Raw genomic sequence first — 16,829 nt, forward strand, 5'->3', positions numbered from 1 at the left:
ATTAAAGAATTGATCATTCTGTAATTTTTTAAGATTAATTTTATTGGTATACTTTTGATATATATATATATGTATATATATATATATATATATATATATATATATATATAATGAACACATTCATCATAGACAATTTGTATTTGTACATAATACATCTTGATACTTCCTTTCTCTCTATTTTCCTCCCCTCACTTCAACTCTTCTTCTTTTCCTTATTTACAAAAGTTTTGTTTCCATTTTTCCTTTCTTTTTTGCCACTTCCATTTCCCTCCCCCACTTCCTTGTTGCCCTTCTCATTTGAACATTTTCCTTCAACTTCCCAATATCTGTCATTGATTTTGGTCCTTATTTACCCTCTTAGTGTGATCACACCAGAGAAATAATGTGGTATTTAAACATGCATGTTTGAATTATTTCACTTAGATGTCCTCAAGGTGCATCTGTATACCTAAAATGTCTCGAGTTTATCCTTTATGGCCAAGTAGTACTGCATTGTGTGCAAAAACCATATTTTCTTTGTCTATTCACTTATTGATGAGCATCTGAGCTATCTCCAAGTTTTAACTATTACAAATTATGCTACTATAAACATGGGTGTGCATGTATTGCTGTGGTAAGATGCTTTCAACTCTTTTGGGATGATACCAAGATAGATACCCAGAATGGGAATAGCTGGGTCAAATAGAATTGTTGTACAGATTTAATGCAGTGCCAGTCAGAATATCAGTAACATACCTTGCAGAACTACAAAAAAGTCCTAAAATTGCTTTAGAACCAGAAGAGACCTAAAATTGCAAAAGCAATTTTGGGCAACAAAGGCAAGGCAGGGAGCATCACAATCCCCAATTTTGAATTATACTATAAAGCTACCATTGATAAGAACAAAATGACACTGGCCATCAAGACAAAACAAAACAAAATAAAGCACATAGACTGTGATCAGCAGAACAGAACAGAAGATCCAGAAACAACTCCAAATATACTCAGCCACATTATCTTTGACAAAGGTACTCAGTACATTCAATGGAAGAAAGATAGCCTCTTAATAAGTGGTGCTGGGGAAACTGGCTTTCCACATGCAAAAGATTAAACCTACCATATCTCTTATCATGTACTAAATTAAAATCAAAATGGATCAAAGATCTAAATATTAAAACAAATATTTAGTCTGCTGGAAGATAAAATAGGTAAAACTCTTGAAGGCATAGGTGTAGGTTTCTGAACAAAACTGTGTGGTGGATTAACTAATGATCAACTTGTGACACACAGCTAAAATGCATCAGCGTGTTGTGTGCGTGAATGGCCCACCTGAGGACTGTTGCCAACATCGTAAAACATGAACTAGAGAGAAAGATGACATGCTGTTGATTCTCCAGGAGAGTCACGCTGGTTTTCCTGATACGAACTAGCTGTTCTCATTGTCAAAGGAGCTCATGTTCTCACTGTTGCTCAGGATGGCTGAAATTCTTTTTGGGGGGACCTCTAGTGCTTACTTTGAGCATCACTTCCTGGCTCTAGTGCAGATCCCTCAACCTGCTGACACAGATCCTTCATCCCACTGGTGCAGACTTTCTGGCTTCCACCACTGAACTTTGGGCCTTCCCAGTGTAGAGCACTGATCCAGGCTTGCATGAGACATTGTTGTGGGCTCTAGGTCTCTAGTCAGACTTGTGGAGGACATTGCCATGGGCTCCAGGTCTTCAGCTGGATCAATGCAGGACATTGCCATGATATCCACACCCTCAGCTGGATTCTTTGGGTCTTTAGTGTACAGACAGATCTCCCACACTCTTGCATTTGACTTTTTAGGTGAATATTATAAAATCTATAAACTACACATCCTGTATTAAATCTTTTCCCTTGTAACCCCTGACTATAGCACCCTGATTGCACAAGCAATATATATTATAAAGAATCAACAACTAGGATCTCATCATATTGAAAAGCTTTTGCACATGAAGAAACCACTAACACAGTGAAGACATAACCCACAGAGTGGGAAATTTTTTTTACCAGCTATTCTTCAGACAAAGAACTAGTATCTAGACTATATAAAGAACTCAAAACATCAGATTTCCCCAAATTTAAAGACCTAATGCAAAAATTGGCATCTGAAATGAATAGATACCTCTCAAAGAAGTGCAAATAAATATGTGAAAAACTGTTCAACATCACTGGTCATTCAGTAATTCCAAATTAAAACAACACTGAGATTACATGTCACTCCAGAAAGAATGGTTATCATCAAGGAATCAACCAATAACAAATGCTGGTGAGGCTGCGATGAAAATGGCATCTTTCCCACTTTTAGTGGGAGTATAAATTGGTAATAACCACAGTGGAAATCAGTATAGAGATTCCTCAAAAAATCATTCTGTGATTTAAATAACAAATTTACCAAGTAGGTATATTATTTGCTAAACTGAAGCTTAAGCTTTTAATTAAATAATGGTGTATCTGAATTGGAGTTATGCATTTACTCAGCATGCATGAGTCCCTGAGTTTGATCCTCAGCCCACAAAAAAATAAATAAATAAAAGTTTATTGTGTCTCTGCTCATTGAAATATAGGCATCATTGACAATGATAGTTTTGAAGACAGACAAAAATGCTTTAAGTGAAAAATTCTAGAAAGTATTTTAAGTTTCTTTTTTTTTGTCTTTTTGAGACAGGGTCTTGCTACATAGTTCAGGCTGGCCTTGAGGACACTTTGCAGCCCAGGCTGGTCTCGAACTCACAACGATCCTCCTGCCTCAGCCTCCCGAGTGCTGGGATTACAGGCTTCAGCCACCTCGCCCAACGGGTTAAGTTTCTATCTTAAAGTGGACAGTTCCATGCCTCACTTCATGTGACAAATTAAAATCATAATAGACAAACTAAAAAATATTGAATAAAAATAGTTTCAAACTATGTGTATGGTTTATGTAAAACAAAAATGAATTTGTTTTTAGACTTTGGTCTTCTTCCCAAGATATCTCATTATGTTTATGCAAATATTCTGGAATCTGAAGAAAGCAAAACTTACCACTTCTGGTCTCAATAATTTTGGCTAAGGAATGTAGTATAAAAAAGAAAAGCTTTATAAAACCTTCTTGAAACTTTTACTTTACATAACATTGATATTTGAGGTAACTGCATTACTGCTTTGTTCAAGATACATTGTCATTTCTTCTCTTATTTTTTTTATTTTTTCAGTGCCCTTGTGTGTGCCACTTGTTGTATTTACTCACCAAAAAAAGACAATGGTAAGTATTTTCATTCCAGTTGTGTTACATTCACTGTTGAATTAGTATTTGTTTTGTAATTTATAAAGTTAAAATAACTATCAGTATTACTCATATAATAGTACTCATTTTATGTGCATTGCTTTCTCATACTTTTATTTAAGAGCATCTGCTTAATTGTTCAGCAGAATAGGGTGTTTATTTTCTTACGTATTACAAGAAAATATATGAAGTAAAGATGGTTAAATATAATTCATTTCTTCCTTTTCTAAACCAAATGCATAGAACCTTTTTTCTTTGCTTTTCCTAGTCAAACCTTTTCATGCAAGAAAATTGCTTAAACTTCAGGCCAAAATGGTGAGTACTGAAAAGACGTAAGATTAGTCAAGCCAGTTAGTTTTACTATCTGCCAGGTATTGATTGAGGCTTTGGAAATACAAAATCAAATAAGTTATTTATCTTTAAGAAAGTTATTTTCTGGAGATATCAGTCAAAATCACAGTCAGGTTCAGGGTTATGGTTTAGTGATAAAGGATTTACTTGGGTTGCACGAGTCCCTGTTTTCATCCCAAAGACCACAAAAAAACAAATATACTACCCACTCACCTCCCTCACAGGAAAAACAGTCACATTGGACAATAAGCAATTGAGATGAATAGGATTTAAGTAGGGCAAGAATAGAAAGATATTTCTGATGGAACAGTGTGAGCAAAGACACATAGATGTCACGCAACAAACCCTTTTTAAAGAACTGGGTTATTATGGCTAGAACAGTATTAAGGAGTGAGAGGAAATTATTTTGGGAGTTTATAGTTTTGGTGCATGCATCTAGGAAAATATTTCCAGACATTTTCTTATAGATACTTAGAGTTTAGTATACTCTCTGAACATTATCACTTGTCCTTACAGCTCTTTTTTTATTTAAAGACTAAACAAAACAGAAAATAGGTAGAAATAATACATAGGTTCAGAGAAAAAAATAAACAATAAGAAATCACTGGTTGACATTTGCATATTGTCGTTTTACAAATAGTTGTTCAGGATACAAAAATGGAACACGTAAAGTAGGAATTCAAACAGCAAGGCTGCAAACAGTTCTATTCAACTGTCCAACAAAACTTAGTTGGTTGTCAATCCTATACACTTAAACATGCATGCAGTTATCCATATATTCATTTATGTTTAGATTAAACAAACTAAAGCAGGTTAAAATCATTCTGAACAAAGAATAATAGTATTGCTGGATTTCACATCATGACACTCCGTGATCAGCACTGGGTAATGTAGTGTCTTTTTTTTATTTAATTTAAAGAATGACTAAAAACAGAAAACGGGTAGAAATAATACATAATTTCAAAGAAAAAAAGAAAACAGTAAGAGATCACTGGTTGATGATTACAGATTGTCTTCTTACAAATAGTTATTCAAAATACTAAAGTGGAGCTTATAAAGTGGGGATTCATTCAAGCAGTGAGATTGCACCCAGTTCTGTTCAGCTGTCCAACAAAAATACGGTTATCAGTCCTATACACTTAAACATACATGCAGTTATCCATATCTTCAATTATGTTGAGATTGAATAAACCCAAGCAGGCTAATATCACTCTGAACATAGAATAATACTGTTGTTGTGTTTCACATTATGACACTCCAGAATCAGCAATTTCTTCAATATGATCAGTTCTTATAAACTGTTTATAGATTCTACATATGCATGAGTCTTAACATGTATTTCTGTCCTTTCTATATTAGAAGGAGAAACAAAACAAAGCAAGGCAAAATAAAACATATTCCTATAAACACATGAAACGAAATAAACATATGAGACCATTGTACAAAGAGTTCTACCATGGTTTCCATGTTGTCTCTTGTTATTGTCAATAGAATTGGCTATATCATCAGACATAGTATAATTGAATATATCAGTACATAACATTAATAAAAACACAACTTTGTATATAGTATAGAACTTCAAAAACCGACAGTTATCAAACCAGAATGTGTATCGAAAAGTCTTGTCATCTTCAGTGTAGTTGCCTATACTCTCAGACTTGATACTATCAGTCATATCAGTTTTGAATAAATCTTCTCTGCCTCGTTTCTGTTATGCTCCTTTTTTGCCCTCAGTTGTCTGCTTATCTTCTTCATTCTGTTTTCTGCTCCATTCATTGAGGCCTCTCTGCCATTGTTCTTGGAATCCTAGTACTTTTCTCTCTCTCTACAATGCCCTATTGTATTCTCTGTAGAGTTGGATTTGTGGTTGCGAATTTCCCAAGTTCCTCTTTGTCTTGGAAACATCTTGTTTCTCCATTAATTTCTAGAGACAATTTAGCAGGGTATAACAATCTGGACTGGAGATTATTTTCTTTCAGGGCTTGGAATATTTCACTCCGAGCTCTTCTTGACTTGATGGTTTGTGTCGAGACTGCCATTATTCTGATGGGCCTTCCTCTGTAGGTGATCTGTTTCTTGTCTCTAACAGCCTGTAATATTCTGTTCTTGTACTGAATTTCTGGGATCTTGATTATTATATGCCTGGGTGTAGCTCTGTTTTGGTTGTAGGTGGCTGGAGTTCTGTATGCCTCATATATCAGAATATCATTTCCTTTTCCTATGTTTGGGAAGTTTTCCTTAACTATTTTTGTGAATAAACTTTGTAGTTCCTTTGCTTGTACCCCTGCTTCTTCATTTACATCCTTTATTCTCAAGTTATAGATCCTTTTGTTGTCTTCTAGCCTTTGTATTGTTACTGCTTGTTTCCTTATTATTTTTAAAAAGTTTTCCCTTTCATAATCCCACATTGCAAAATTGTCCTCCAGTTTGGATAATCTATCCTTAGTTTCTTTCAAGCTGATTTGCCATCTTTCCATAGTTTTTAATTTCCTGGTTATCTCTTTGAATCTGCTACATGTATTCTATATTATTTTATATTCTTCACCAAATGGTTTTCTCCTGTGTTTGAGTTCCTCCCTTCTTCCGTTTATGTCTCCTTGAGGAGTGCTTAGTATCTCTTTTATTAATCTTCTTATATGTTGCTTTATTTGGCTATGTATTTCACTTTTGAACTCGTCTATGAGGTCCAGGATATATCCCTTTTTCTCCACTGGTGCTGTGTCTGATATTGCATGTTTGCTGTTCTCGTTCTCCTTTGTATTTACCTGTCCTGGGTCAGTGTTCTCAGGGTTGGGACCTGGGGACTTTTTGTTGTTGCTTCCTCTTCCCATCTTGTTTGCTTCTTCCAGGAGGCCCCAGTTTCTTTCTTTGTTGGTTACAGTTTTTTTGAAGCACACTGGCTAGATGACCCTTGCACACTGCAGTGTGCTAGTGAGTTGCAGGCAGTGACACTGTATGCTGACCCCTCCCCTCCAGATCAGTCAAGCTGCTGTGGCCTGCACTACTGTATTGCTTTGTGCCGCCTCCCCTCTGGAGCATCGAAACCTCCGAGGCCCCACTGGGCCAGTGTGGTTCGTGTGTGCCACCGCTGCAGGGACTTGACCTCGAATAACCTATTGGGTCTCAACCGGGTCACATGACTCAGGCCTGGCTCACTCCACCAATCCCGTTTGGGAAAGGAACAATTGACTGAAGTCACTGCTGCCTGTTTTACTTGTCAATCCTACCCAGTCCCAGAATGTTATCCACCGGAGCCCCCTGTCTATGGAATGGCTCCACTCCTGTCACTCACCACAGGCCAATGTAGGCTCCCCACCAACTCAGCTCTCCGTTTGGCTCACCGACCCCTGAACTCAATGTAACTGCGCCTCCAGTAGTCAAAGCGGCAGGACTCTGGATGGCTTGGCAAGTTGTGGTGGGACCCTGGCAAGTCATGGCGGGACCTTGACAAGTCGCACTGGGACCCTGGCAAGTCACAGTGTCAGCCAGTTGTGGTGGGACCTCGGGTGGTCAGTAAGTTGGGACCAGAGAATTTATCTCCCTCTGTTTGGGACTCCCCACTCTGTATTATATTGAATCCTAAGTTGCCTATCTCAGGGAGCTTCTGTAGCCAGTTGTTATCTATCTGCCATCTTTGCTCCTCCTCCCCCTTCCAGCTCGTTTACATTGTTATTTCCACTATTCCTCCCGGATAACAGAAATCTATGCAGTTTTAGATATAAAACAATTTGAAGTAGTATCCATGCCTAACTAAAACCATCTGGCCTATCTAAAGGCATTCACTTCATTTTGAGAGAAAGACACACACACAACATATTTATGCTCCTGTATTGTGAGGTTTCCTTTCAGTATATATAGTTCAGTTAATGCTGTTGTTATATAGCTTCCTGTCTTGGTTCCCTGGGTATGTTATCTTCTCTTTGTTCTCTGTGGTAATATTGTATAAATTGAATTTGATTTCACATTAGTACAAATTGTGAAAAGATGTATGTTTTCTCATATAGCAAAATATATCAGTAGAAATAATATTTTATTATAAAATTGTGATAGCTTGTATTCACTGAAAAATTGTTTATATTCAATTTAAAAATTATGTAGGAGGTTTTTGCCTAATAATATTAAACTCAAACATTAAATCCATGGTTTCATTGCTAACATTCTATTTAGTACATTACTGAATTTTTTACTCTTAATTAACACCTATTTATAGAGGTGCATTTGATATTACTTTGATTAGCTTAGTTTGGGGCAGTTTTCAACAATATGAAACCAAAATTATGCATGTTGTTATGTAACCTAACCTATATAACAGTAAGAGGCTGTGCAAGCAATGTTCTGGATATGAAATTTTTGGTACTCGCCAAAGATTTTATCATATCTCCATATGTGACTCTCAGTGATCTATGAAGGAAACAAAAACATAGAAACTGTCTTTCTGATCATAGGTATGAGTTTTGGTAAGAAGTGAACCAGGCATGTTATTGCATCTCATATGCTGGGCTCTTGAAAATAATCTTTATAACAAGACAGTGGCATAGGGTATCATACTAAGGGTTGGCAAGGATGATTTTTGTGATTCTCCCTCTACTAGGCATGAGCTTGTCTGTGGGCACTAAAATAATAATTCAAAGCTTGCATGCATGAGCAAGACCTTTTCATTGTAGAGTCTTGATGTGTTGTTGGGGAATCTCCTAGATGACTGTCAGTTTTTTCAGAGAATTCTCCTATCCCTGTCTATAAGGTTTCAAGACTCTCCAGAGAAAGTGAACCAATAGCATATGTGTGTATATGTATACAGGTGAACTATAAGACATTGCTTCATGCAGTTACAGAGGCCCTTAGTCTGGAAAGATGATGTTTCAGTTTGAGTCCAAAGTCAGTCTGCTGTTGAACCATGGAGAGCTATTGTTCCATGTAAAGCCTGTAGACTGCTGGAGGAGACTCTTCTTTAGGCAGGCTATTCTTTTTGTTTTGTTTAGAACTTATGTTGATTGGATGAAACTTTCCTATGTCATAGAGGCCAACCTGTTTTACTCAAAGTATACATAGATAATGTTAATCTCATCTAATACACTTAAAGAAATACTGTTATGGTTTGTGCCTTGATGTCCCCTGAAAATCTCATGTAGTCAGAGTCTTTTTCAGAGGTGACTGAATCTGGAATGTGACTAACTCATAATTCAGTACTGCAGTTAAGGATGGGTGATTGCTGGATCGATCCATGACTGGATTAGCAATGCCATAATTCCCATAGACTCGGTACATATAAGGGCCAGAAAGAGGCTTGTCTTACTCTCTTGTTGCTTTTGCTGTCTTCTGCCATCATATACTGTTGCACCTCTGGCATGTGCCATCTTGCCTTGGAGCTAGTATGTTATGCACTGAAACCTCCATAAACTATGATCTAAATAAAACTTTCTTCCTTTAACTTCGAGTGTTGGGTTTTTGGTCTCAGCAATGAGAAAACTAAAATAAGCACTCAGAATAATGTTTGACCAATTATCAGAGTACCCCATGAACCGAAAATATCAACACATAAAGTTAATTAACACAGGAAATAAACCTTGCTACTGACACACTAGGATTTAAGCATTAGAAAAGATCTTTTTGAACTATTTGTGAAAGTTGGCTATTGAGGTCCCCTACTATGATTGTATTCATGTTTATTTAATTTTTGTACTAGTGTTTGTTTTACGAAGTTAGATGTGCTTTATCTGGTGCATGTATATTTACTGTTTTTATGTTTTCTTATTGAATTGTTTTCTCAACTAATATGTAGTGATCTTTTTTGTCTCTTCTAATCATTTTTAACTTGAAGTCCATTTTGTCTGAGAATAAGATTGCTACCACAGCTTGCTTTTAGAGTCTCGATGCATGGAATATTGTTTTTCCTCCTTCGGTTTTTTAATATATGAATTTATTTTTGGATTAGATTAAATTAGATGTCTTTTGGATGCACCTAACCATTGGGTTTTGTTATTTGATTGAGTCTTCCAATCAGTGTCTTTTAATTAGGAAGTTGAACTGGGTATGATGATGCCCACCTATAATCTCAGTACTCAGAAGGTTGAGGCAGGAGGATCACTGTGAGTTTAAAGCCACCCTGAGCTACATAGTGAATTTGAGGCTACTCTGAACTCTGTAGCAAGTCTGTCTTCAAAAGAATAATAATAATTAGCAAGTTGAGGCCATATACACAGTTATTTCTGAAAATTATTCTTATTATCCTTGTAATATTTTCCAGTTTTTGATTCCTTTATTGTTTATCTGCTTACCCTACTTAGTGTATTCATTCTATCTGTCTTTTTTGCATTCTTGACATTATTGTCTCTGTCTAGGATATTCTTGAAACTAATTTGGAGTGTTCATTTGGTTGTTATAATTTCTGAAGGTGTTCTGTGTTGTAGATTATCCTTATTTCTCCATCAGTTTTCAGAGTCTCAAAGGTATAATAGTCTAGGTTGAACATTTTCTTTTGGGGCTTGAAACACTTCACTACAGGTGATCTAGGCTGTTAAAGTTTAAGTTTTCAAATCTGCTGCAATCCCCAAGGGTTGTTCTTTATAAGGGATTTATTGGTTTTCTCTCATATATTTTAAGATTTTGTCCTTGTGTTGGACTTCTGGGATTCTGATTATGATGTGTCATGAGGATGTACGTAAGTCCTTGTAATTATTTGGGTTCTATATGTTGAGTTATTTCCCCATACTTGGAACATTTTCTGCTGTTACTTCTGTAGAGATTTTTTAGTCCATGGATGCTACCCTCTAATTTTTCTCTAACTCAAGCTTGTCGTAGATTAGTCTTCTTAGTGTCATCTAGTAACTATTGGATCAATTTCCTTTTCTCCTTCCTTTTAAGGTTTTTCTGAGTAGATCATGTTCTACTTATCTGTCCTCAAGTTTTGATTCTTTCTCCTTATATTAGTTATTTCTGGTGTTCATGTTTTCAATAGAATTTTTTTATCTACAGAATTTCTGTTTGGTACCTTTTTATTGGAAACTTATTAATCATGTTTTAGATGGTTTTAGTTAGCGCTTCCATTTTTATTTGACTTTTGTATAAGTTCATTGGTCAGTTTGTTTGTTAATTTCACTGACCTGTTTAGTTAGGTTAACCTTGGACTTGTCATGTTTCTTTGCTTCCTCTTTTAACATTTTGTAAAGCTTGGCTATTTTGTGTTTGACACTAAATTGGTGCCCCTTGGATCTGCGCTGGGAGAATTGGATGTCTTTAAAGGAATTTTCTCAATTGTTGCCTTGGATTTTCATGATATGATTTGATTTGGTTTGGTTTGGGCTAAAGGTTGAAGTCAAATAGAGTGAAGAGACTATTGTTGACATGAAGATCTGTTGAGTTAGGTTCTGGTTTCCAGTGCTGTGATTTTGGTTTTATTTGTCAAGAAATATTGTCCACCAGTTGACCTATTCAGTTCAGTTGGATTGGACACAGTTGCATATAACGAGTGTCTAAATTACAACCTTCATGCTGTAATTATAGTCAGATTGCTGGCAGCCAAGGTGGTTTCCTCTCTGTGATGTGCTTAACTGCCTGCCTAGGTATGGTGAGGTTTTTGTCAGTCTTTGTGGACTTGTCTCTAGTTTCAAGCCATGTTTCGGGGTATGGCCAACTGTAGACCTTGTCTCTTTCCTAGGATCTGACCACCTCAACTAATTTGGGAAGAACAGGAAATTATACAGTTTGCACAGCACCTGTCCTCCCACTTCTCCTCCCCTACCTGCAAGATAAATCTTCATAGACTCCCACTAGGCACCTTCTGTCCAGTATATCACCAGAAGCTCTCTGCCCCAGGCAATTATTTCTGTTCCTTCACTTTCAAGGGTAACTGTTTCTTGTTCATGGCTCAAGAACTCATCTTGCCAATGTATGAAACCTGGTGCAATCTCTAGGCATGGCAGACAGCCTCCTTTGCCCACATGGGACAGTGGGCAGGATTTCACTGTCCTCGCTCTTTCCATTGTTTGGGGAAACAGTAGGGAATTGCGCACTCTGGTCTGTCGTCATTGAGTCTATCCCCTTTCCTGTGTTTCCAGGGATGGGGTCTGTGGCTCCATTCTAGTGGCTTGGCACCACCCACAATTTTGATGTTCAGCCCCTCTTTCCTCAGAGTTTTCAGCTTTCCTTGCTGACACTAAGTGATTGGTAGTAGGTAAGATGTGGCAGTAATACAGTGTTTTGTGTTTGGGAGCATGATGGGGGAAAGGTTTGTCTGTGGGTGGGTATGTGTTGCTGACTCTCAGTTTCTCTGGTTGCAGTCTGCAATTTCTTTGTAGCCTTGACTCAGCAGATATTTTCAAGATCACAACTGTCATTTTGGTTTTGTTTTAATAAGTTTAGTTTCAATTGTAAATGGCCAACAAATATGTGAAAAATGTTAAATAACGTTAGCTATCTGAAATAGAAATCAAAACTACAGTGAAGTATCATCTTATCCCAGTTAAAATGACTATTATTTTAAAAATCCCCAAAATAACACAGTTGTAGAGACTTGTAGAAAATGCTGTTGGTAAGAATGTAAATTGGCATAGCCATTATGGAAAACAATATGGAAGTTCTATTATGGTAGCCTATTTCCTATTACCGTCGATTTCCTATTACCCTGTTTTGAAGTCCTGTATCACTTTCACTGTTTGTTTTGATTGGCTTTATTCTGTTTTATTTTGTTTGGAAGTTCTTTAAAAAACTAAATGTAGAACTGCTATCTGATCCAGCTATCCCACTTTTGGGCATACAGCATATCCAAAGGAAATGAAATCAGCCCAATAAGTAGACATCTGCACACCCATGTTTATTGTAGCATCATAATATAAGACAAGACATGAAATCAGCCTTGGTACTTATCAATGGATGAATAAAGAAAATACGGTATATAAACCATGAAACATAATGTAATGCTGTCATTTGCAGCAAAATAGACAAAACTAGAGAATATTGTGTTGTGAGGTAAGTGATACACAAAAAGACAATGTCTTGGTTACTTTTCTCTTGTTGCTGAGACAGTATACACAACACCAAAAATTAAGGAAGGAAAGGTTTATTTAGCTTACAGTTTGTGGAGGTTTCAGTCTGTAATCAGCTGACTCCAAGGCAAGATGGCATGGTGAAGGGCAACAGTTCAAGGTGACAGAAGACAGCAAAAGCAACAAGAGCAAAAAGCAGAAGAGCAAGCCTCTTTTTTCTCCCTTTATATTGTATGCAGGTTACCCACCTTTGTGGGTATAGCATCATTTCTGTGCCCTCCTCATGCATACTTTAAGGATGTTTACAAACTGAGGACCATGACTGCCTGCTGAATCAGTTAAACTTCTGACCTTCTCAAGTTTACACCACGAACAGTATCCTAGAGCAGTATGGGTATGTCCTTTATACCCTAGGATATAGAACTGCTGAGTTACTTAGGTAAACTTCTAGATTTCTCAAGTTAACACAGTGTATCAACCAGTATGACAAGTACCACATATTGTTAAATGTGAAAGTTAAAAAATGTAAACCGAATATGGAATACTGAATAATAAAGATTGGGAAAGATATGGCAGGGAGTGGATAAAGGGAGATTAGATTTAATCAATGCAGAGTGTATGCTCGTATGTAAGTATCATACTGAACTCAGTATGTATATGTGTTAACAAAAATAAAAACATTAAAATTTAAGAAGCTGCTATAAAGTAGGAATAGTCATGCACAGACAACTTTTTAGTTAACAGTGGGCAGTATGTTTCAGACAGCCTCTATGCATAGAAGGATATGCCATCTAGGTTTGTATATGCATATTCCATGATGTTCACACAATGGCAAAGTCACCTAACAATGCATTTTTCATAACATATCTATGTCATTAAACTATGCATACTATACTCTATTTGTAAGCATTGTTTTCTTCCTTATTTGTATAGTATTAAAGTCAACAGAATTTTAATCTAATGAAACAATGTGGTTGCTGTCTTGGAATTCATTTCAGCAGTATGCTTTCTCTGGATAGTCAGCTATATCAAACATATCTAGAAGTAATGACTTCATTTTGAAGTTAGTGTTTTCCTTAAGACTTGCCTAGTTGTAGGAAGCTGTTCGACTATTGCATATTAATTTTAAGATTCTCAGTTGATTTTCTAGGATTTATGATGGCCAGGTACTATATTAATATTTTGTCTGCTCTGTTTTCTTGTTTTCCTTTTTTGGGCCTATCTTCTTGATGTCTGAATCAAGAACAAGTACATTTTTGCCATTGCATATAGTCTATATTAGTCTGTTTATTGTTACTTTTTTCTTCTTCACGATATTTGTATCCTTAGTTTCTCATTGACCATATGATCAAAAATGGAAAATTCTACTTTATTTCAGGGAACGCAACCTCATCTCCAGGCTTTGTTGTCATGGTGTGTTTTTGCTCCTGCTTTGATTTCTGTGTCTGCCCAGAAGGAAGAAGGTAAGGGGTCATGGAGAGATAGGTTATATTGAGATTGAAATATATCTGATAAAGTTAATTTATAGATTAATACTAAAATATTTACAGCCTGCTCTTTAAAGATCCAGTATTGTGACACTGTTTGGAGGAAGTATTATTAGTTGTTGGTTCTTCGTATTGATCCTGTTTAGTACATTCTATAGATTGCTGATTAGGAATTAACTATAGTAAATTATTTGAATGGGCATAAAGGATTTCATAATGGATGTTTCTTCAAATACTAAAGGCTTTCTTACTTCATGTTTTTCTTACTTATGGGTATTTACTTCCTTACACTTTACACTCAAATTTATATATCTACTTTAAGAATTTAAAAGATTTTTGGGATTCAGCTGTGGTTGCAGTGAGACTCAGGAACTATAGACCTTTTGCCGAACCTCTGAAAATGACATTCATTCCTGCTGACTTATGTCCTCTAAAAAGAATAAGCATCTAAAGCCTCAAATGACTTCTGTGGCTTTCTTTTATAATATCCAGATAATAATTCAAATCTTGGAGGAGACTTTAGATATTTAAATATATTTTGAATTTTCAGGATTTTATACAAACTGTTCTCAGATTCCATTAATTGAAATGCCTTAACAACTATTTGTTGCTGTTGTTATTACTTTTGTTTCTTTGTTGCAGTGCTGGAGAGCAAACCCAGAGCCTCATCTTTCCTAGGCAAGTGCTATAGCATTGAACTGTATCCCTACTGTTTTTAAATTTGATTTTGAAACACAGTCTCACTAAGTTTTCAAACCTGGCCTTGAACATGTGATCCTTTTCTCTCAGCCTCCTCAGTAATTGGAATTACAGGCATGTGTTATTGCTCCTGGCAGCAGCTGCTTTTGTGTTTATAGTTTGCAGTCTTTTTAGTTCATTGGTATGTACTCTTATTTTTTTTAGAAATGGAATTCTCACTCAGTTCTACCAGCGCTAAAGTCTAGTAGCTACACTAAAGGATATGGAAAAAAGATGAGTCTTTCTGATTTTCTCAGTTACAACAGATCATTTCCACTGGAACAGCTTCAGAGCTTTCCAATACTCTTACAAAACATTCATTGTTTAGAGTTATGTGGCTGTACTATGTACTTATGTGCATCTTCTTTATGACTTTTATTTTTGTTGCATATTTCCTATGTGATGATTTCCTCTGTGCCATCACCTACTTTTCATATACTTACTGTTAACTGATTGTTCCATCTTTACAGCTGCCCTCTCAGGCTCAGTGTTAAACAACTCTCTGCTACTTCACTATACGAACTATGTCAGAGATGAGTCACTCTCACTGAGCCTCTACCACTGGTTGAGTCAAAACTTTCAAGAAGGTAAGAACTGACACTTAAAAACATTGGCTAGGGTATTAGCTCAGCCACATAAGCGACTGCCTTGCAAGCATGGGGTTATGAATTCGATCCTCCATAACAAAAAAAAAAAAAAAAAAAAATTGGGGGCCGAGGATTTAGCTCAGCAGTGTAAGCGCCTGACTGGCAAGCATGAGGTCATGAGTTCAATCCCCGGTACCAAAAAAAGAAAAAAAAGGCCATTTGGCTGGCTGGGGGTTTAGCTCAGTGACTTAAGTGCCTGCCTAGCAAACGCGAAGTCATGAGTTCAATCCCTGGCACAAAAAAAAAAAAAAAAAAAAAAAAAAAAAAAAAAAATTGGATAAATGAGAATGGGACAGAGATGGTTTACAAATAGGTTCTTTTGTAAGATTGCCAAATTCCACATAAGAAGAGTCTTCTTATGCCATAATTATTTCTCTTTAGTTTTATATTTGTAACATGAATGCTTCTGTTATAACTTTAAGGCAGTAAGAAAGGAGTGATGTTGTTAAGAAAGCACTATTCAATGTCCACCTAAACTTACTGAGTGATTCTGTTCTGATGAGTGTCACAATGCAAGGCCTCTTTTTCTGATGTGCCCAGAAACTTGCCATCTGCAAGAGTCATTGGGTTATTCTAACCAAACTCAGAAGAGACTCAGGTGTAAGCCAGTATGTCAACTTATTATTTTATAATAGAAATGACTTTTCCTCATGACTAAAATGTTCATGTCTGCCAACTAGAATATTTTCCTCTCTATTATCAGAATATATGAGAGATAAATTTGTCATTAGAACAATTTTCATGTATGGAATTAAAGGAAAGGGCAGTGAGAAGTCTCTCATGTAAGCCATATTAAGGGCTTATCGTTTTTTCCTCCAAAATAGTACATTCTGTTGACTAGACTGAGCATTCCTTTGTTGGTTCAGCAGCTTCTGACTTTTCAAGTGTTTTAAGTCAGTTTAAGTCAGTTCTAGGCTAACTCTCCTTTTGCAGTCTTTTCTTCAAAGAGGACATGATGCACAATTCATTGGATTCACATTTAGTAAATTCATACCACTTGTACATAATGTCCTGCTCACCCTAATTGAATTTCAGGGAAGGCTCAAGCTTTTCATTCATGCATTTATCATCTCTTAGATTATTATGTGAAATAAAGATAATCACATTCATTATATGTGAATTTTATGAGATTTTTTACTATAAGATTTCCAAAGTGTTCTCATATTCTTGAGATGTATCTTCCTATCACCCCCCCACATCTTCATTATAATTTATACTATGAGTTGGCTATTATGTATGAGGTTTTTAAATTATGTATGTAGGTTTTTAAATTTATCATTTGTCACTTCAGAGTAGTGATATTTACATTTGGTGCAGTTTTTAATTGTACAATCAGATTTTTGTATTTATTGTTTCTACT

At 36.1% G+C, this 16,829-nt stretch overlaps 1 protein-coding gene across 3 annotated transcripts in view; it reads left to right on the forward strand.

Annotated features, from left to right (window-relative positions):
* Cenpi (centromere protein I) overlaps window positions 1-16,829 on the forward strand; it is a 147,546-nt gene that overhangs the window by 76,112 nt on the left and 54,605 nt on the right. For all 3 annotated transcript variants that reach the window (XM_063246180.1, XM_063246181.1, XM_063246179.1), the window contains exons 7-11: window positions 3,195-3,244; window positions 3,534-3,580; window positions 13,976-14,060; window positions 14,727-14,762; window positions 15,293-15,409. In XM_063246180.1, the coding sequence (XP_063102250.1) occupies window positions 3,195-3,244; window positions 3,534-3,580; window positions 13,976-14,060; window positions 14,727-14,762; window positions 15,293-15,409 (335 nt within the window). The remainder of the gene's footprint in view (window positions 1-3,194; window positions 3,245-3,533; window positions 3,581-13,975; window positions 14,061-14,726; window positions 14,763-15,292; window positions 15,410-16,829) is intronic.

Source organism: Cavia porcellus, unplaced genomic scaffold (genome assembly GCF_034190915.1).
Source record: "Cavia porcellus strain 051 isolate PalLab524CR breed Dunkin Hartley unplaced genomic scaffold, mCavPor4.1 scaffold_3, whole genome shotgun sequence".
Lineage (NCBI taxonomy): Eukaryota > Metazoa > Chordata > Mammalia > Rodentia > Caviidae > Cavia > Cavia porcellus.